The 21,990-nt window shown below is 46.5% G+C and overlaps 1 protein-coding gene across 1 annotated transcript in view; it reads left to right on the plus strand.

Annotated features, from left to right (window-relative positions):
• The window catches only part of ryr3 (ryanodine receptor 3), a 98,310-nt gene that overhangs the window by 45,200 nt on the left and 31,120 nt on the right, over positions 1–21,990 (plus strand). The window contains exons 27-48 of the mRNA XM_062551622.1: positions 89–263; positions 521–729; positions 1,235–1,450; positions 1,993–2,153; positions 2,502–2,664; positions 3,259–3,345; positions 3,720–3,946; positions 4,859–5,696; positions 6,300–6,500; positions 7,260–7,362; positions 7,588–7,722; positions 10,303–10,576; positions 11,615–11,732; positions 13,397–13,526; positions 15,809–15,912; positions 16,201–16,336; positions 16,689–16,872; positions 17,577–17,685; positions 18,150–18,270; positions 18,613–18,782; positions 20,035–20,255; positions 20,918–21,008. Coding sequence (XP_062407606.1) covers positions 89–263; positions 521–729; positions 1,235–1,450; positions 1,993–2,153; positions 2,502–2,664; positions 3,259–3,345; positions 3,720–3,946; positions 4,859–5,696; positions 6,300–6,500; positions 7,260–7,362; positions 7,588–7,722; positions 10,303–10,576; positions 11,615–11,732; positions 13,397–13,526; positions 15,809–15,912; positions 16,201–16,336; positions 16,689–16,872; positions 17,577–17,685; positions 18,150–18,270; positions 18,613–18,782; positions 20,035–20,255; positions 20,918–21,008 — 4,173 coding nt within the window. The remainder of the gene's footprint in view (positions 1–88; positions 264–520; positions 730–1,234; positions 1,451–1,992; positions 2,154–2,501; positions 2,665–3,258; positions 3,346–3,719; positions 3,947–4,858; positions 5,697–6,299; positions 6,501–7,259; positions 7,363–7,587; positions 7,723–10,302; positions 10,577–11,614; positions 11,733–13,396; positions 13,527–15,808; positions 15,913–16,200; positions 16,337–16,688; positions 16,873–17,576; positions 17,686–18,149; positions 18,271–18,612; positions 18,783–20,034; positions 20,256–20,917; positions 21,009–21,990) is intronic.

The following is a 21,990-nucleotide window of genomic DNA, read 5'->3' on the forward strand; positions in this document are numbered from 1 at the left end:
ACAGTTAAACAAATTATTGGTATTTAACAAAGTAAGTTTGCATGGAAGCCTTATTTGAGGAATCTACTAAATGGTTTGCTCTTCTTAGGGCCGACGCGTACATAAAGGAGGTCATTTCTTTGGCCGCACCTGGAGCAAGGGTGACGTGGTTGGGTGTATGATCAATATGGAGGACAAGTCCATGCTCTTTACTCTGAATGGAGAAATTCTCATCACCAGTAGTGGCTCTGAGCTGTGCTTCGCTGACTTTGAGACTGAGGACGGTGAGTCGCACATGCAGGCGAAGCGCCGATCAATCAATGTCACTGTTTTAATGTCCATAAACAGATGGAGATAAAGCAGCTTTCAAGTGAGGGAACTTGACTTACTGCAGAACAGTGTGATTACAAACGAGCGAAATAAAGTACTGAATAAAAAAAGTAAAGGATTCAGCCAACTTGTCTGTTGGCCAAGGTAGCGTCTGAGAAAATGTGTCTGAACATCCGCCAGCAACCACAGCGTGTTGTTGTGTCGCCTCCAGGCTTCATCCCAGTGTGTAGCCTGGGACTCTCCCAGATCGGGCGCATGAACTTGGGCAAGGACGCCAGCACCTTTAAGTACTACACCATGTACGGCCTCCAGGAGGGATTCGAACCCTTCGCCGTCAACATGAACCGCGAGGTCACCATGTGGTTTAGCAAACGCCTGCCCACATTCGTCAACGTGCCAGCGGATCACCCACACATTGAGGTGAGGCCTCCATCAGACATGGGCGAAACACAGGGCACACGGCACCACATGGGTGAAACACAGGTCGATTGGACGTTCCAACTCCCAGCAATTCCATCTCCCAGAAGAGAAATTAGTGTTTATAGTTTCCATGACTGTTATAGGTAATAATGTATAGGTGTAAGAACCCAAACAACATAGTTGATAGATCTTAATCTATTTATTTATTTATATTTTATTTGATAGTAATGATGCAATTGAACATAGTTCTAATAGAAGCCTGAGACTGATGTGTTGCACAAAGAGTTTGTAACTATTGCTAATTTACAACACTCATCCCTAGTTGAGCTTTTTACTGCAGTCATATGTAAATTATTGTTATTACTGTATAGCTTTTAGTTATTAGTTCCCAACATTAAGGACATGTGTGGGCTTTTGTCCGTTAAACTCTCTTCTACTTTCCTATTCAACAAAACAAACAAACTGCTGGTTACCAAACGATGTAGTGAATGCCCTCCTTTTTTAGGTGACCAGGATCGATGGTACTGTGGACACACCCCCGTGCCTAAAGGTGTCCCATAAGACCTATGGCACACAGGCAAGCAACAACGACATGATGTACTGTCGCCTGAGCATGCCCGTCGAGTTCTACCCCGGGCCAAGAAAGAACATTGAGGGTGTAGAGGTAACGGAAGTGCCCAAGAAAGACAGTGGCAAGATTGATCATGGGAGCATCACAAAGGTAAAGAAATATATATATATATATATACATGTATGTATGTATGTATGTACTGTATGTATGTGTGTATAAATATGTATAAACACACACACTGTATATACTGTATATATATATGAAGCTATAGATTCACATCCATAAATTAGACATTGTAACTGAGAGGCATCCAGAGTCTTATTGTCACTGCTAGAGGCTTGCTAAAATGTTATCTAGTGTCTCTTGGTAATATAGCAAGCAATGTTGTGCTTGGAAAGGTCTTTCATTATTCCTGTGTGCTCCATCCCTGGAGCACTAGAGAGTGCATAGTGGATGTCCTGGATGGGTGCTTGTAACGAGATGTGTTTATCTGTCCTTCACATGATCATATAGCATCAAAATTAATTTTAAGATGATAAACTAGTTGCATGACAAAAGCATACATCAAAAAATGGCAAATAGTGTTGGATAGTGCTGCTTTAAAAGTGGCTACACCCGCTCCTGTGTGCAATACAAAAAAGGATACGGAATCAAAGAACGTAATGTACCATGAATGTGTTGTTTTCCCTCAGTACTATTACTCCGTAAGAGTGTTTGCTGGTCAGGATCCCACTTCTGTGTGGGTGGGCTGGGTTACTCCCGACTACCACTACTACAGCAAGAATTTCAGCCTTAGCAAGATCCGCACCGTCACCGTAACCCTAGGAGACGAACGAGGCCGTGTCCACGAGAGGTGAGTTCAAAAGACGATTCAGATTTGCGGTGGTGAGTTTTTGTTTGAAACTGCTGAAGCTGCCGAAACTGCCGGTGGCGAGTAGCTTTGGACTCTCGTGGGAACAGCAGGTGCTTTTTATCTGTCCCGCACCTGAGCATATGCCATCAAAATAAATGTGAGGCAATACTAACAAAACAGCAACAACAAACCTCCATCTGTCTTTTGAAAATAAAGAAAGAAAAAAGAGAAAGAAAGAAAGAAAGAAAGAAAATCAAGATACCTTTTAATCATCTTCTTTGTTTTGCCCGCTGTCTCTGCGTCCCATTTCAAGGTGTGTGTTTCCTTATTGCCTTGTTCTGTTATCAGCCTGAGGAGGAGCAACTGCTATATGGTGTGTGGAGGGGACATAGGGCTCGGCTCGTCCTCCTCCCGCTCCAACGTTGACATTGAGATCGGCTGCTTCATAGACCTGGCCTCCGGTATCGTCTCGTTCACTGCCAATGGCAAGGAGTTGCCCACCACTTACCAGGTAGGTGCTGTACCCTATCAGATGGTCTCTGAATATCAACTGTCTCAGAATTAAAACCACTAGTAATGCCAACACGGACTGTTCAAATCCACCTCAGAGCTCGCTGTCTAGACATTTCATAGTATTCTGACAATTACGGTGCTGTAATTGGCTCCATTAAAAAAGGGGCATCTGCAACCAAATGGATGAAACCAGGCTGATCTCTCAGCGGAGAGTCTACAAACTCAGCCCAGAAGATAAGCCCTGCAGGTCCAGGAGCTGCCTGCGCTGCTATGCACTAATGAGCCCGCCGCTGCTGTCTCTCCTTGATGGCTGACGTTGATACAGTGCCAGGCGGGGGCTCACACTGTCACTGGAGACAACTCACAATCTATTTCCCGTCTGAAAGCAGACTGGATTTACATTAATCCTGACTCACCGCCACCCACCATCCACCCAGCACCAACCCGCCTCCCCCCCCATGTGCAACATTACTTTGTCAAGCACAGGGCGGTGCAGTTTGAATTAAAGTCCGTGACTAAGCATCTGAAGATCTACAGCGGGCGGTGTGAGAGTGAGCGCAGTGATGGGACTTTACTCTTGTCTCTCAACCAGGTGGAGCCCAACACCAAGCTGTTTCCTGCGGCATTCATTCTGCCAACAAGCCCTAATTTGCTCCAGTTTGAGTTTGCAAAGATCCAGGTAGGTTTTGGATTTTATCTTTATTTTTGAAAAGAAAAAAAGCAAACAAACAAACAAACAAAAAAAAATATCGTTGAAGAATGATCTGAACCTGTACTGTATATTTATCTTATCAATGTGATGCTCTTTAATCAAATGTATGAGATGCTGGGTTTTTTATTAATGACCACACAGCAACCACACAGAGCTAAAGGCTAACTGATGTAACCCACTTCCAGTCAGTTATGCTATGCTACTGTAGGTTGGGTTGTTGGTTGGGTCTAGTTGGGTTGTTGGTTGGGTCTAGTTGGGTTGTTGCTTTACTGTAATACAGAGTTCATGCCAGTGCCATATAGTGCTATTAACCGTGCGCCAACTTCCACACTCTGCTGCAGGATGCCATGCCCCTGTCGTCGGCCATCTTCAAGAGCCTGCACAGGAACCCGGTGCCCCAGTGCCCGCCGCGGCTGGACGTGCAGACCATCGTGTCCGTGCTGTGGAGCCGCATGCCCAACACCTTCCTGTCGGTGGAGACGGCGCGGGTCAGCGAGCGCCACGGCTGGGTGGTGCAGTGCCTGGACCCGCTGCAGATGCTGGCCGTGCACATCCCCGAGGAGAACAGGTCAGTGCCTCCGCACCCCGCCGGAACGACGACCGCGGCGTGGCATGGCCGCCCGGAGAGACGACAGCCGTCTGTCTGTCTGTGTGTGTGTGTGTGTGGGCTTGTCTGACCTGACCGGTGGGGAGGAGGGAGGGAGGGAGGCGTCCCGGTGATTTCACACTCGCTGATTCCTCACTCGGAGACGTGAGCCAGCAGATTGTCCCACAGGACAGTGATTGCATACATTTGTATTTCAGCAGAGTGTAGTGCTCCCGAGGGCTTTACTATTTAAACACACACACACACACACATACACAGACACACACACAGTCACACACACTTACACACATACACAGAATCCAGACACATATACATTTGTATGGATGACACAAACCTCATTTTCTTTATGAATACCATATGCTGCATCATTAATCTGTGTACTCAAAGCGCCCTGATCTCTTCCTTGGGGACACTTATTTTGAAATACCTACACCTACTTGTTTGTTAATAGGTTTACTATATTATTTATTTATACAATATTGACTGTCAGTTTAATGTAGAAGCTAATGCATCTTCCTCGAAGGAGTAACTTCTGATTGAATTGGTAGCTGCTGTTTTGATATGTTATGGTTAATGATGTTGCTATGGCTCTCCTTGGACGTATTCCAAGAACATAGATTATATTATATTAATGAGAAGCTAAATTACCTCAGAAGTAGACGGTCAACCAACTAATAGAAGAACCCCATGGTTCTGTTTCACAAGGACAATGAAACCAATTGGGCTTTGCTATTAGGAGGTTTATTATTTAGCCAGGGTTGTCACTGATCTACTGTATGTTCTTGGAGCACTTGCCCTTTATGATTTGAATTGTTGTGGCTCCATGTTATGGTATGTGACCGGTTATTGTGTAATTGATCTCTTGTGGTTCAGGTGTCTTGACATCATGGAGCTGTCGGAGAACGAGGCTCTACGCCAGTTCCACTACCACACGCTGAAGCTCTACTGCGCCCTCTGCGCTCTGGGCAACACGCGCGTGGCCCACGCCCTCTGCAGCCACCTGGACCAATCGCAGCTCCTCTACACCATCGACAACCAATACCTGACGGGCCAGCTGCGCGCCGGCTTCTACGACGTGCTCATCAGCATCCACCTGGACCGGGCCAAGGAGGCGCGCCTGATGATGAAGGACGAGTACATCATCCCCGTCACCTCGGAGACGCGCGGCATCCGGCTCTTCCGCGACGCGTCCAAGAGCCACACGCTGCCCGGCGTGGGCCTGAGCACCACGCTGACGCCGGGGCTGACCTTCTCGCCGCCGTGCTTCATCGGCACCAAGCGCGACCAGCACATGCACAGCCCGCAGATGCCGCTGGCCAAGCTCAAGGCCAAGGCCATCTCCATGCTGACGGAGGCCGTGCACGGCGGCGGCGTGCACATCCGCGACCCGGTGGGCGGCAGCGTGGAGTACCAGTTCGTGCCCATCCTCAAGCTCATCAGCACGCTGCTCATCATGGGCGCGCTCACCAGCGAGGAGGTGCGCCTCGTGCTGCTCCTCATCGAGCCCAACGTCTTCCAGGAGCCCGAGGAGGCGTCCGGCGGAGGCGCTGGTGGTGGAGGCGCGCTGGCGGTGGAGGCCGCGCCGGGGAAGGAGGTGGTGACCAGCGCGGAGGGGAAGGCTGTGGAGGCCGGCGAGGAGGAGGCCAAAGAGGCCAAGCCGCCCACCAGGGGCCTCCTGGAGAAGCATCTGCCGGAGTCGGTCAAACTGCAGGTCAGAGCTCCGTCTGTTCCGCCTGGATGAACCAGTGGTGTCGGAATGTTTTAATGTGAGGGCGGGACAGTGCAGCAAAATGGACTCAGTCCCATATTAAGTGCCATATATTCAGTTTCATCAGGTCCCTGTCCACAGGTGTATTAATCAAGCACCATGCAGTCTGCATTCATGATCTACTGTAGGTGCTTGATTTGATACACCTGTGGAAAGGGACCAAATGAAACCCATGAATAGTGCCATAATATAATTCCATAATAGTGCCATAATATGCTTCCATAAGTGCCATAAAAAGTAACAATTAGGTTACTGACTTAGAGCATCTGTCTGGGCTAAACAGAATAGAATGGGAAAATGTCAAGAACATTGTCTACTTGTAATATTGTTGTGTGATCAGGCCAAATTCATAAGTGACCTGGAGAAGTCACATAACCGAATGTATACAGTTGTCCCAAAAAGGTTCTGCACCTTATTCTGCACCTTGTTTCAACAACTCTATCCAGCGATGTGTTTTGTACAGTGCCTTTCTCAATATTTCTGCATGGTATAATTCGCTGGCCTCATACTGTAACGCTAAAACACTTCTCTAAATATGTTGTGTAGATGTGTGTGCTGCTGCACTACTTCTGTGACTGTGAGCTGAAGCAGCGCATTGAGGCTATCGTGGCCTTCGCCGACGCCTACGTGTCCAAGCTGCAGTACAACCAGAAGTTCAGGTACAACGAGCTGATGCAGGCTCTCAACATGTCCGCTGCCGTCACCGCCAAGAAGACCAAGGAGTTCCGTTCCCCCCCGCAGGAACAGGTACCAGCAGTCCCACTGTTCAGGTGTCAGCTGAATTACAAATAGGCAGCCCTGGCAGAACTTTAAAGCAGCACCACGGAAGAATTTATATATATGCCCCTTGGCGTTAATGTTCAACACCATTTTGTGCTAAGATAATACCCAGTACATCAAAAACGTATTAGCCATGTTGGAGACTTTATTCTTCATAGCATCAAAATGAGTTTGAAGCCTTTATTTCAAGCTAACAGAAGTGCATTGAGAGAACTTTTGAGGGTTCTCCCATATCAAGTGAGGTTCACTTGAAACTGACAGTTTCACTTCCTATGCATGGCTGCTCTTCGACTGAATCATTAATTGTGGGAAGCTTTCATTTTAATTTAGGATTCCACTTATCCTTTGGGTGAATACATTTGGGAAAATTAAATCTCTTTTGTTTTACCAAAAAGACCAGCCATATTCTCCAGAACGAATGCTAATCGCCAATGTCATCCCTTCCATCTTACTTATCTTTAAAATGATGTATAGAAGCTTCAGGAATAAATGTGCAGCATCCAATAGGAACTTGGAAGTGATCCAACCTTTCACTCCTAATGTATATTCGATGTCTTCTGTATGAGTCTTCACTACAATACAGTACATATGATTTTCAGGGCAGCTTGCGTCATGTTATGTCCGCACACTATTATGTCTAGAGGCCATCGGGACCATGAGATTCAGATTTTATCCTCTTGTTTATTTTCTGTTTCTGCACGTATCTTACAAACTCTCATTATGCAGATTAATATGCTGCTCAACTTCGCCCTGGGGGAGGATTGCCCCTGCCCTGAGGAAATTCAAGATGAGCTGCACATTTTCCACGATGATTTGAGAATACACTGTGGTAAGACTCCGTTCACACACATACACACACACACACACACACACACACACACACACACACACACACATTCATACACACACACACACACACATACACATACAGTACACACACACACACACACACACACGTTGTTATATTGCCAAATTGTATCGCATATCGCATACAAGTGAGTGTTCAAATGTGAGCGTCTTTAACAGCATATTTCACGTGTGTTTCCCCATGCAGGAATCCCAATTGAAGATGAGGAGGAGGAGCCGGACACCTCCATCAAGGGCCGCCTGATGTCCCTCGTCTACAAAATCAAAGGCCGGCCGCACAAAACCGAGGCGGAACCAACAGAGGAGGAACAAGCTGCTCCCAGTAAGCCAGCACCGAAACAACTTTAAGTACTAGAAAAGCTAAATTAAATAGTTTCTTCCTTGGGTCATTTAACACCTTCCCTGAAAATTCGAAATCCATCCATAGCTTTTTGAGTTATCTTGCGAACAAACAAACAAACAGACAAACTAACAAACAAAGAAACCCAGATGAAAACATAGCCTCCTTGGCGGAGCTAACTAGTTGAAGAGTGGTCTAAGGTAGATGGACGTAGAAGGAAAAAGAGGTAGAAGGATGTAGAAAGGAGAAGAAGATAACAACACTAGAAGAAGAGAAGTGCATGATAAGAGGCATAGTAAGTGCATAGTAAGTGCATAGTAAGTGCATGGTAAGGTGTTGGGTTATTAGATGTGTTAGGAGAGGAGATGCTCTCAGTAATTGGTAACTTCTTAAGCACTTGGTAAGTTGTTTTACTAACAGGGAACAACGAATGAAGACAGTCTTGATTGCTGTGTGTGTGTGTGTAGGGATGGCAAATGAAGGTCAACTATCACTACCTTTTCCATGCCACAAAAACGCACACTTCAAAAGTGCTGTTGGAGGAAAGCCAGTCAGTCCACAGGATGAGTATTTAGACTTTTTTGGAAGACACGTCCACTCTTGTGATTGAAGGTCGAGCACCCTGAGGCAGGCTGTACAGTATGTTAAAACAAGCCTCGCAAACACTTCCAGGGATGCTAAAATAATTCCCGCGACTCATTAGGGGTGTATAAATAATTCAGCAGATTTAGGATGCAGGGGGAGGTGAGTTTGGAGACTCAGCAGCCCCCCCTGTCAAGTATGTAGGTCAGTGTAATTAGCTATATAAAAAAAAACATCAGTGTACAGCCGCCAAAAAAAGTCACATATAAGTTTGTTTTAACTGAAGCTGAACACCAAAATTATATATATACTGTATATATATATAATTAATCATGGACTCAGCTAAAAAGATGGATGTTGCAAAAGCGGTGATCCAAAAAGGTTACCTTGATCAATAAGCACTCCCCGTAGTGCTGCGATATTAACTTGCAAGCAGTGCTCTTCCAGGGATGGCTGAGCATGTGGCATATTCCGTGCTTCCTCCCTGGTATGTGGCCGTCCTGTCGCACTCCCCAGGAAAGGCTTTTCACCTGACCGTCACACTCTGTCCTGCATATTAAGCCCCGCATCCCTAACCCCCGCATCTCTGTGCTGCCCGTGGACATCAGGGGAAAAACAGTGTTTTTGGAAGCAAAACACATCAGTAGGCACTGGCCAGCAGGCATTGGCCCGAGCCACAGCAGCCGCTGCCAACATCCTGGCACCGAGCTCGCCCCTGAACAGAACCGAAAATGCCCGTTCCGTTAATTCTGGACCAATTAGATGCTCGCTGATGGCCAGAGTGGATTTTGGTGACCTGGACGTCAGTGGCCATCCATGTGGGTCCAAATGAAACTTGAGTACTTTCCAAACCCCGTAATTGTCCTATGGTCTCCTTCTGGTATTTATTGTGGCAGCTATTGTGGTAACTATTGTCCCCTATAAGGTCTCCTCTTGGATGTTATTTTGTAAGTCCTTTTTGTGATAGAAGTGACTGCTGCTGAATGAATACATGTACATGTTTTCACAGTTGGATTTGGCTTTTATATGTATAGAATACTGTTTAGACTAAAACTAGGAGAATGGAAGAAAATGTTTGAAATGTGCTATAAATAATTTTTGTGAGGGAAAAAAAATAATTGTTTACTTGTGTCAGCTAAATGCTTAAATTGCAACATCTCCACCCCCCCCCCCCCCCCCCACCAGATTATGATCTATTGCGCATGGTAATGATCTTGCTACCCCTCCAGAAGTGCCGAGCTGGTGTATTGATTCATCCTTATGAAGTCATAACACCGTGTAGGGCTGTCGGTCGCGGGAAAGACTGACTCAGCTGGGAAGGCACAGCGGCAGCACTCCGCAGACGTATAGCGATCCCTCTCTCTCTCTCTCTCTCTCTCTCTCTCTCTCTCTCTCTCTCTCTCTCTCTCTCTCCAGCCTGAGTAATAGTTTCCAATTCCCTCATAAAGGCTCACCAGCCAGGCGAAGCTGCTGACACGACCATAGTTTTGGTAACATCAAAAAGGGCACTTTGCTTCCGAGAGGATTGAGAAGGCCTAACGCATAAAGAGAATAGTGCTGTTCTATTTCTGACTGACAATAATGGCATCAGGTCCGAAAATACCTACTGGATTTGCCTCTAAATGATACTGTACTGTATGTTAATTTGGATTAGCCTGTCTACTCTGAAGTCTGAACATATTTTGCAAACGGTCATAGACAAATTTGTTTCATTTTAATAGTTTGTAAGAAACAAATAATTGACGAATTAGGTTTCAGAACTAAATAATGAGTTCTTAAGACTTAAATAGGTTATGTAAAGAAATTCTGCAACTAATAAGCAGTCTTCTGTTTTAAGCTATTTTAAGCACCTCCCAAAGTCTTTGCCCTCAGTTCCCTGGGCTACTTGCCTTTTGGGGGCTCATACAGTAGTTAGTCGATTTTTAATCACTAATTAGCGTACAGTTGTGAACTTAAAGTCTACGCTTGTGCCTCCCCCAGCCAACCTGAAGGAGCTGATCTCCCAGACCATGGTGACGTGGGCGCAGGAGTGCCTGGTGCAGGACCCGCAGCTGGTGCGCACCATGTTCAGCCTGCTGCGGCGGCAGTACGACGGCATCGGCGAGCTGCTGCGCTCCATGAAGAAGAGCTACACCATCAGCGCCGCCTCGGTGCAGGACGCCATCCACCTGCTGGCTTCGCTCGGCCAGATCCGCTCGCTGCTCAGCGTGCGCATGGGCATCGAGGAGGAGAGGCTCATGATCGACGGGCTCAGGTGGGCATCGACGGGCACATCACACGCTCATCACACTCCAGCGCCCTCACTGACTTCACTGAAAACATGTAACAAAATGATAGATACAGTAGATACAGTAGATACAGTAGATAAATAGATAGTTTATTGATAGATAGATAAATAGATAGGTAGATAGATACACTGTAGATAGATAGATAGATAGATAGATAGATACTTTATTGATCCCCAAGGGGAAATTCAAACCGAGGGGAAATTCAAGATGAACACGACATGCAAACGACATGACCACTCACATCCTAGTATACAACCAAGCATATAAAATTGTGTACCCTTTTACATTGCTTTTTTCTTTCCGGCTACTTACTCTAATTCCAGTTCATGTGGAAACTCACATCACACTCGTATCAATGTACAGAAATTTGCACATTATCCATAGAGGAGTACAATTACATAATTAATATCATTAGACCTTAATCTCATTTCCATTTCATAAAATGAAAACAGTGAATTCAAGAATTCAATGAATTTCAAAGCCTTGAAAAATTTTATTAAAATGAAAGATGTGGTTATGATGCTGCTAGCAATTAAGCTTAACATAATGACTGCTAGCGTCTGCAGTGAGAAAGGTAATCTAAGGTACAGGAGAAGAAGGCTTTATAAAGTGTGCAGCTCTGCACCGGGCGGACTCTGTTGCACACTCAGTCTTACCACCAGCTAGTGCCGTGGCCTCAATCCATCCATCACTGTTCAAGAACCTCTCGTTCAGCCTGAGCCTTGATTGAAAGAGCCCTCAGCTTGAGGATGGCTGGCTGGCTGGTTGGCTGGTTGGCCTCAAAGCTTGTAATGAAGCAAGAGACCATTTCTTTTTTCGACTTTTTTTCGAGACCGCCATGTTGTTCAGTTGATTATGAAGCATTAACAGCTTTACGTTAAAAGAACACTTCATAGGGTCACAGATACAGAATTTGCATAATAAATATAATTTTGTAGATTGTATGGCTGTTGGAAGTATAATGAAATCTCTCACCACTCCCTTCTGCCTGGTGTTCCCTATAGTGACATCATGAACAACAAAGTCTTCTACCAACATCCCAACCTGATGAGAGTGCTGGGGATGCATGAGACAGTCATGCAAGTCATGGTCAACGTCCTGGGAGGAGACGACAAGTCTCAGGTAAGACACCGGTGAGGGCAAGCCAGAGCAGCTGCTGATACACGGGAAATAGGTCTACAAAAACTGCTACACACTCACACTACACAGTCTCACACTATACCCACTGAGCAAAAACTGGTCCAAAATATGTCCAGAAGACGTGGTCGCCGAACTCCAGAAGACGTCTTCCGAGTAGCCAGAATGAACGTTTTTAAGACGTATTTCCTGGACGTTGAATAGATGTGTTGTTCTGAGTGTGATATAGGCGTCGCTTGAGGACGTCTGAAAGACTTAATTAGACATCCAGAAGACGTCCTCAGAGTAGCCAGAATGGCCGAACGTCTATTTGCAACTAATTTTACTATTGTCCCAGTGTCATTTATCAACTCATTTTGACTGTAAAATAGACGTCCAGATCACAGCCTGGACAGACCACTGTTTTTTGGACGTCCATAGACGTTGCTTGCTCAGTGGGCACAGTGTCAAAAACTACTCTCACAGACTGTCTCCCTCATCAAATTCAGACTTTTCAGGCACGAGAGGCACTCTGAGGTAAATCACAATTTTCCCATAATGTCTTTATCTGCTATCTGTTGTATGATTTAGATTTGAGTGTATATACTGCTGAACAGCGTTGTGGTGAAAATGTGATAACTTCCAAAGTGCCAAGAGAACAGTTGTCGCTTGCGGGGGTGTACAGTAGCTCCCAATTGATCCGTGGCGTGGAACTAAACGTATGAGTGATGCAAGGGCCTGATCGGCATGGAAAGCCTATCTGTCATTAAGACGTGGAGCTCAGCAGGCGGAGATGTTGCCCAGGCCTAACAACTTAGCAGGCACTCAAGGGTGGAGGGGGTCAGACAGCGAGAGAGAGAGAGAGAGTGGGGCGGGCGGAGGTGTGTGTGTGTGTGTGTGTGTGTGTGTGTGTGTGTGTGTGTGTGTGTGTGTGTGTGGAGGGGTGGGACAGTGGGGGGGCTATCACGCCTGTCCTTTTTGGGCTGTGCTAGAGCGCGGTGAGATTTGATGCCCCTCGCTGTGCCAAGCGTGAAGTAGCCAGCGGGGGTGGAAGCCCAGGGTTCCACAGGGTCCGCAGCGTCTGGTTTCTGCTTTGGGGAATGCACCTCAGGGGGTGGGGGGGTGGGGGGTCGCAGATGTCTGACCACAACCCCCCACTCTGAGATATGATCTGAGCAGGCTGCGTACGGAGACCCTTATGACGAACCAAACATGTGTTTGTGTGTGTGTGTGTGTGTGTGCGTGTGTTTGTGTGTGTGTGTGTGTTTGTGTGTGTGTATGTGTGTATGTAAGTACAGTTGTATATCTGTACTTTTTGCAGATAATTTGCCATCTCTCGCCATCTTGATTGACTGCTGGTATTCTCTTGTTTGTACGTGCACTGAATATTTGAACTTTATCAACACCAGTGCTGAAAAATAAGTGAAGTTACAGTATTAGTATTAAATATGTCTTTGCTGCCACGTTTGATGATGGTGGCTGTTTTGTTTTATTTCGTTTCGTTATCTTTCATCCTTCCTCTGCGGGTCCCTTACTAGAGAATGGATTTCATGGAGATCCATTGGGGGTCCATGTTGTTTGTCTCCATGGGGAGACGTGGTGATGGTGTTTTTTTATTTTTTTATTTTTATTTTTGTTTTCTCTTTGTTCTTCTTTTGTCTTCTCCTCAGATCGCCTTCCCCGCCATGGTGGCCAGCTGCTGCCGCTTCCTGTGCTACTTCTGTCGCATCAGCCGGCAGAACCAGAAGGCCATGTTCGACCACCTGAGCTACCTGCTGGAGAACAGCTGCGTGGGCCTGGGTGCGTATACAGCGGCACCGTCGTACCGCCGCACCAAAACCTTATTGTAGTCAGGGCACGGCAGAGGAACAGCCGCGTGTGTGTGTGTGTGTGTGTGTGTGTGAGTGTGTGAGTGTGTTTATGTGAGTGTTTGTGTGTGTGTGTTTGTGTGTGTTTGTTTGTGTGTGTGTGTGTGTTTGTGTGTTTGTGTGAGTGTCTTTATGTGAGTGTGTGTGTGTATGTGTGTGTTTGTGTGAGTTTGTGTGTGTGTGTGTTTGTGTGAGTGTGTTTATGTGAGTGTGTGTGTGTGTGTGTGTGTGTGTGTGTGTGTGTGTGTGTGTTTGTGTGTGTGTGTGTGTGTGTGTGTGTGTGTGTTTGTGTGAGTGTGTTTATGTGTGTGTTTGTGTGTGCGTATGTGTGTGTACAGTGTGTCTGTGTGTGTGTGTGTGTGTGTGTGTGTGTGTGTTGGTGGCGGAGGTTTGAAAGAGGTCTGGCGATAAGAACTACTGTGGCGATCATTCAAGAACCCGTGGGGAGAAAACTACGGGGGAATTGGTGTTTTGAGGGATTGAGGGTGGCGTGGGGCGCGGGGCGAGTTTGGGTCGGGTGGTGTTGGTGTGAGGAGAGTGGAGCGGAGCGGGTGTACTCTGCCAGCCAGGGAGGGGCAGATTGATGACAGATCAGAGAGAGTATTTTTTTGTGTGTGTGTGTGTGTGAAAGAGGAGGAGGAGGAGGAGGAGGAGGAGGAGGAGAGAGAGTGAAGAAGAAAAAGCAGAGAAGTGTGAGAGAAAAGGGAGATGGGTGGTTTTGGAATGCAGCGCAGAGAGTGATGAGTCACTGAGGATCTGACGGTGAGGAATGGCTGCTGCTGTTGGATGCACCTCACAGGGGAGGGGCTCAGATGGAGTGTGTGTGTGTGTGTGTGTGGGTGTGTGTGTATGGGTGTGTATTTGTCTGTTTGTGCATATATATGTACGTGTGTGTGTGTGTTTTGTGAAAATAATAGACACTATGCCTGGGTGAGTGTGTGTGTTGTTCGAGACAGGTTTCATGATTTGAAATGTGAATGTGCAGAGCAGTACTGTGTGTGTGCGTATTTGTGTGTACCGTATGTGTGTTTGTGTGTTTGTGTACTGTATGTGTGTGTGGGTGTGTGTGTGTGTGTGTGTGTGTGTGGGGGGGGGGGGGGTATGTCTGTGTATGTGTGTGTGTGTGTGTGTGTGTGTGTGTGTGTGCGCTACATACTTTTACAGCAGAAATGTACAACTTTTCAGGATGTTCATACAAAAAAATCCACTGCATCACCCCACCGTCTCCTCGATCCACTCCAGCCCCACCCGGCCCTGGGCTAGTTCTACTGCCCCTGACGCTGGCATTCCCACAATCACAGAGCCTAATGAGAGCACGTCGGTGGCGGCTACCACCCTTTTTACTGTCGTCTGTCACCTCGCGGTCATCAACAGCTGCGGATTCGCTCACTCACGGACTCAATGGCCTCCGCCCAGTTCGGTCCCCTCGGCCTAGTTGACTGGACGTGACACGCACGCTAGCCTTTAAGCCCTCAGCTGTCTTTTGACATGCCCTCCCGTTTTAAAAAGAGCTGCTTGTTTTTCTGTAAAGTAGATGTAAGCAGTTATCCAGTTATCAAATATCTCATCAATAATTCCAGCAATTTATAGTCTGCTGAAAGCATGGATTTTTTTTTATCTCTCTCTCTCGCTCTGTCTTCTCTCTCTCTGGGGCAACTATATAACTCAGAAGCAGACACATGTGCTGTGTTGTGTCAAACTATAAATCAGGGTGAAACTGAATAGGTGGTGAGTGGATTGATAACATTAACGGATGTGCCTCATTGAGGAGGACTGAGGGACAGTGCCCCCTGCTGTTACAACAGAGGGACAAAAATAGCCTCTCTGATAATGAATTAATTTGCCCCTTTAGCATCGAAGCTGTGAGGGTGCTAGCACGCCGTTAGACACTTTTTTCAAATTTAGTCGGGATTAATGGTTTAATAGGGCTTGGCTGTGACCTCTGTGCATCTGGCTGTTTGTGTGTGTGCGTGACTGCGTGTGTGCGTATGTGTGTATTTGTGTCTGTGAGCAAGGAAGAGCAAGGGAGTGTATGTCTGTGTGTGTGTTCAAATATGTGTGTATTTTTGTGTGGTTGTGTTTGCATATGTGTGTGTATTTGTGTATGTGCAGGTGTGTTTCTCTGACACTGTGTGTGTGTGTGTGTGTGTGTGTGTGTGTGTGTGTGTGTGTGTGTGTGTGTGTGTGTGTGTGTGCGTTTCTGTATCCACACAGCCTCCCCCGCCATGCGAGGTTCCACGCCCCTGGACGTGGCTGCCTCCTCTGTGATGGATAATAACGGCCTGGCCCTGGCGCTGGAGGAGCCTGACCTGGAGAAGGTGACTTTATCTCCCCAAACTCTCCTGATAAAACAGCGCCACGTTCGGATAGCCGCTCACAATCTGACATAGCCGCACATACAAATGAATGCGGAATTAAATTAGCATCTACTAAAAGAAACTCTTTGTGGAAAACTCTTACAGAGTTTCAATGTGACCTTGTCGTAACTCTTGTCGGTGATAAGATTGTAATCTTTAAAAGAAACGCAAATGGCATAATTCAGTGGTTTTGATGTGCTGTGTGTATTGAGGCTTTCTGTTCCATTGTGTGTGTTTGTGTGTGTGTAGGTGGTCACATACCTGGCTGGCTGTGGGCTTCAGAGCTGTGCCATGCTGGTGAACAGGGGTTACCCTGACATTGGATGGAACCCCATGGAAGGCGAGCGATACCTCTCCTTCTTGCGCTTCGCCGTCTTCGTCAATGGTACGTTGGTACACTGGACTGGTGAATTTTTGGTGTTAGCGCAGAGACATTTGTGGGCAAGTTTTCCTGTTATTTACAGATATCTGGCCACAAACGCCTAAAAGCCTCTTAGCTTGCTCAATTCAGCTTCTGCCCTCTCAGCTAATTCTGCGTGAGTTGTTTATTAGTAAACATCCATGCCTCAACAGTCAATTGAAGTCAGTCAAAGTACCAGATTCGGGTGAAATGGTATTTAATGTGTGTTTTTATCATGTGATATAGAGCGTATTTATGCATTTCATTTATGCATTTTGTGTGTGTGTGTGTGTGTGTGTGTGTGTATGTTCATGCGTGTGTGTCCTTCTTACCGTAGGCGAGAGCGTGGAGGAGAACGCCAATGTGGTGGTGAAGCTCCTTATTCGACGGCCTGAGTGTTTCGGCCCAGCCTTGAGAGGCGAGGGTGGTCAAGGCCTGCTGGCCGCCATGCAGGAGGCCATCACCATCTCCGAGGACCCGGCTCTGGACCTCCCCACTGTGCCTGAGGGAGGACTACCAGAGTAAGACCACACTCTTAAAACCACACTCTTAAAACCAATGTGTTGTCCCTACCTGGACGCTGAAATGTGTTAAAAAAAAACAACAACGCAATTTGTGTTATTTGTTACACATATTTTGTAACAAATAAGAAAAAGAAACACAAACTGTGTTGTTCCTATCTGGATACAGAGATGTGTTAAAAAACAGTGCAACTTGTGTTATTTTTAACACGTGAAACAAATTAAAGAAGGAAACAACACAAACTGTGTTGTTTATCTGGACATAGAGATGTGTTAAAAATGACACAAGTTGTGCTATTTTTCAACACATACGTTTTAAGGGTGCACCGATCAATAACAGGCCGTAGAGACGTTTCTATTTTAGAGACAATGGAGGTCATGAATCCAAGAAAACATGACACATCAAACTGAAGTGAAACATTTGAATGTGCTTTAAAGGTCCAGTGCAGTGTACAATTCAAATCCCCCTCTTCTCAAATACAAAGAATTGCTTCTTGTGGACCTCTAATTGGCATTCAGTCTTTGCGCTCAAGAAAAGTCCACATCAAGCTTTAGATAAGCCCAGCTGCAAACAGAATCCGCAACCCCCAATCTACAAAGTAATCTGCAAGGGTATGCTACCAAGTGAGCCGAGTGAACTGAATCTCCCCCCTCTCTCTCTGCTTCTCTGTCTCTTTCTTCCTCTCTCTCTCCCTCTCTCTCAGGGCCGTTGAGGGTGAGGAGGAGGAGGAGGTGACACACATTGGCAACGCCATCATGTCCTTCTACTCTGCCCTCATCGACCTGCTGGGACGCTGTGCCCCTGAGATGCATGTAGGTGTCCCACACACACACACACACACACACACACACACACACACACACACAAACACACTCTCTCTCTCTGTCTCTGATTTAGGTCATTATATATATATAATGTTAAAAAGGCACATTATATCACATTTACTCATTTAGCCACTTTTATCCAAAGCAACTTACCAAAGCAGAAGTAGAGTAGTGCCTGAACAGGGACGTCCTGAATCCTGATGAAGTCTATAATGCTGTACCAGCTGAGCTTTACTTGGACACCACAAAACACATCCACTTTATAGGAATTTTATATTTTAACAGTGGTAATGGCAAACGGCAATTACTGTACAGTGTACAGGACCATAGGTCCAATGATCACACAAGCACATAAGTACAGTAGATACAAGTTTTCGCCAAAATGAATAAATGTAAAAAAAACGAAACGAAGACGAAATGGTTTTGAACATTTGAGTTGTGCCTCTCATCAGCTCATCAGCAAGGGCAAAGGGGAAGCGCTGCGTATCCGCGCCATCCTTCAGTCTCTGGTGCCAACCATGGACCTCGTTGGCATCATTAGCATCCCACTCAAGATGCCCGTCGTCAATAAAGGTATGAATCCCTCCCCCCGGCAGCCCAAGGTGGCCCATCTCCCTAAGGAATAGCATCGTAAACCCCCAAAGGAATTGCACTGTAAACATAGTTTTTGGGCCACTCCTGGCTGGGTTTGATTGATGTCACAATGTCACAGTGTCCATCAGGACCGCATTCTTATTTTATGGCTCTCATCTCTTTAAATGCTTTACAGCACTCATACGCTTCTGTAATTTTGTCAACCACCACGGCTTTCGGTTTTATATCCACTCCCCTGTCCTCTGTGCCTTTCCCCTGAGTCTCTCTTTCTCTCCTCCTCTCTTTCTGTTTTTTTTCTCTCCTGTCATCCCTCTCTCTCAGACGGTTCGGTGACGGAGCCGGACATGTCGGCCAGCTTCTGCCCCGAGCACAAGGCGCCGATGGTGCTGTTCCTGGACCGTGTGTACGGGATCAGAGACCAGGCCTTCCTGCTCCAGCTGCTGGAGGTGGGCTTCCTGCCGGACCTGCGGGCCTCGGCCTCTCTGGACACGGTGAGTGCCCACCCCAACCCCCCCCCACACACACACACACACACACTCACACACACACAACCACTGACAAACAGACATGCAGACACAAATCCACGGTTGCCGAAAACAGCGTTATTCAGTTACCCAGTTGCCCAGTCATTCACACTCACCTCTGGAGTAAAATGAACTGGAAATTAAATGACATTTCTATAGCAGATGAACTGTGTTAATTGTGATAATGTAGAACAGAATAGAACAAAATGATCTTGACTGTGAGCTCCTGGTAGTTATATTTGTTTGGGTTGAGATATATTAGAGATTAGATATTAGAGATGTATATTAGAGATTCAGTGTTTGTTTTGACCAACAGCTAGCTGTTATCCCATAGTGTTTTGGATTGACTGACATTTAAGTTGTAGTGTCTTGTCTTGTCTTGTCTCACTGTGAAGAAAGCTCTGTGAAAGATGTGGCAGTCCGTGCCCCTGTCTGTCTACAGCAAAGGCCTCGCTCACTCTCGCTCTGGCCTCTAGGGTGAACCCTTGCCAGTTGGGCTTGCGGTCGATGTGGTGACAGACGGAATTGGCAAGAGCCGTGTTCTAGTCAACACACACGCGTCCTCACAACAGTGCTGAAAAGCTCAGCTAGGGTCCTGCCATACCCCAGGGTGTCACGTAATCTCCCACCACTGCCCACTTAGTCCGTCTTTCAGAGTTGTACCGCCATTAGATGCTTGCAGTGCACTCCAGCCGAATCCCTTTGCGTATCCTCAAAGCTGTGATTGGTATGGCTGTTCTCATGGTACTGTGTATGTGTGTGTGTGTGTGTGTGTGTGTGTGTGTGTGTGTATAAATATATGTTATGTCACTCTATCCCATGTTCACAGGTGTTTTTCGCTGGCAATGTAAATATCTGCGCAGTTAATCTGTCAGTAAGGGTTTAGTTCGGGATAGAGTAACAGCTTTTATCTGCATCTGTGTGTGTGTGTGTGTGTGTGTGTGTGTGTGTGTGTGTGTGTGTGTATGTGTTTGTATCTTTGTTACAATATGGGTATGTGTGTGCATGTGTATGTGTATGCTTGTCTGTGTGTGTGTGTGTGTGTGTGTGTGTGCGCAAGTGTATGTGTCTGTGACTGAATATATGAAACTGACTGGTTGTAGTCAGGAGCAAAATAATGATCTACAGTTCAGTGGCTGGTGGATGCTCCCATTTTAAAACGTGAGCGTAATTTCCAACCCTGACGTGACGTGACGTGTGTGTGTCTCTCCCTGGTCAGGAGGTGCTGAGCACCACGGAGACGGCGCTGGCGATGAACAGGTACATCGGCTCGGCGGTGCTGCCCCTGCTGACCCGCTGCGCCCACCTGTTCTCCAGCACGGAGCACTACGCCGCGCTCATCGACTCCACGCTGCACACCATCTACCGCCTGTCCAAGGGCCGCTCGCTCACCAAGGCCCAGAGGGACGCCATCGAGGAGTGCCTCCTGGCCATCTGCTCGTAAGGGACACACCTGCATACTGACCTCTCTCCATAGTGACCAGTCTCCATACTGACCTGTCTCCATAGTGACCTCTCTCCATAGTGACCAGTCTCCATACTGACCTGTCTCCATACTGACCTGTCTCCATAGTGACCAGTCTCCATAGTGACCTCTCTCCATACTGACCTGTCTCCTTAGTGACCGGTTTCCATACTGACCTGTCTCCATAGTGACTGGTCTCCATGGTAACCTGTCTCCAAAGTAACCTGTCTCCAAAGTAACCTGTCTCCATACTGACCTCTCTCCATAGTGACCAGTCTCCATAGTGACCTCTCTCCATACTGACCTCTCTACATACTGACCTCTCTCCATAGTGACCGGTCTCCATACTGACATGTCTCCATAGTGACCTCAGACTGTTAAACGCAGTCATACTGTATGAGTGTAGACATACAGTACACCCACACTAAGAGTGTGTGTACATGTATGTACACACGCACAGACACACTACTGTACACACACACACACACGGCCACATGCACATACGCACACACACATACACAACACACGTTTAGATGAGAACCAGTGTTTTGTGCCAGTATGTATGCATATCAGCTGTTATTTTGTTTGTGTGTTGTTGTTTATTTTTGTTTTTGTTTTTGTGTGTATTATTTGGCAGACACCTGCGTCCGTCTATGCTGCAGCAGCTGCTGAGGCGTCTAGTGTTTGATGTGCCCCTGCTCACCGAGTACTGCAAGATGCCCATCAGGGTGAGCCATGTCTGCAGACACCAGCAGTCGTCTTCATATCTCTATCACTCTCTTTCCCTGTTTCGCTTTCTCTCTCCCTCTCCCTTTCTCTCTCTATTTCTCCCTCAGACTCTATCAGTCTTTCTCTCTCTCTATTTCTCCCTCAGACTCTATCACTCTTTCTCTCTCTCTATTTCTCCCTCTGACTCTATCAGTATACCTCTCTCTTGGTCTATTTCATTCTATCTTTCTCTCGCTCTCTCTCTAACAGACATGCACCCATTCACACACACACACACACACATACGCACATGTACACACACACACACACACACACACACACACACACACACACACACACCTCTCTCTCACACACACACACACACACACACACACACAACCTTTAAAATAGTTGTAGGGTGCACATATCAAATCCCCATTTTCTGCCCCATTAATTTTCTGGTCCATTCTGACCAGCCAGACTTTTTTTTGCAATCCAGCTTTTGACTGCATCGCTGTCACTCATACCTCCCTCACAGCAGTGAATTAATTTGGCGGACATGTTCTGCATTATGTTTTATGACGTGCAAAGCTGCAGCAATCTAATCCGACAAGCGCTGTTCCTATTCTACCGGCCTCTGAGCTGTCAATCACAGACCTGTCAGTGAGTCTCTGCTTGCGATGATTTGTTGCAGGTCTTAAATCAGATGTGTGTTGGCCGGTTAAAATTGATTATAATGCATTACATTTTTTAATTGCACTCTGTGAAATTCTCCTCACATTTCTGTGGCTGTCTGCTCAGTCTGTGAGTAAAAAAAACAAAACAAAACAAAGCCAAAAAAAGCCCTGGTGTTTATGAGCTGTGGTCCTGAATTTGTAAGTGAGAAACAAACAAAGACTGGGTCATACACTATTCCAACCCACACACTGCCTGTTAATGGCTGTTGAACTCAGATTGCAAAATAGTAATAATTTAGAGGAATTGGGGATTGTTCCTTTAAAG

Source organism: Sardina pilchardus, chromosome 12 (assembly GCF_963854185.1).
Source record: "Sardina pilchardus chromosome 12, fSarPil1.1, whole genome shotgun sequence".
In the NCBI taxonomy this organism is placed as follows: domain Eukaryota; kingdom Metazoa; phylum Chordata; class Actinopteri; order Clupeiformes; family Clupeidae; genus Sardina; species Sardina pilchardus.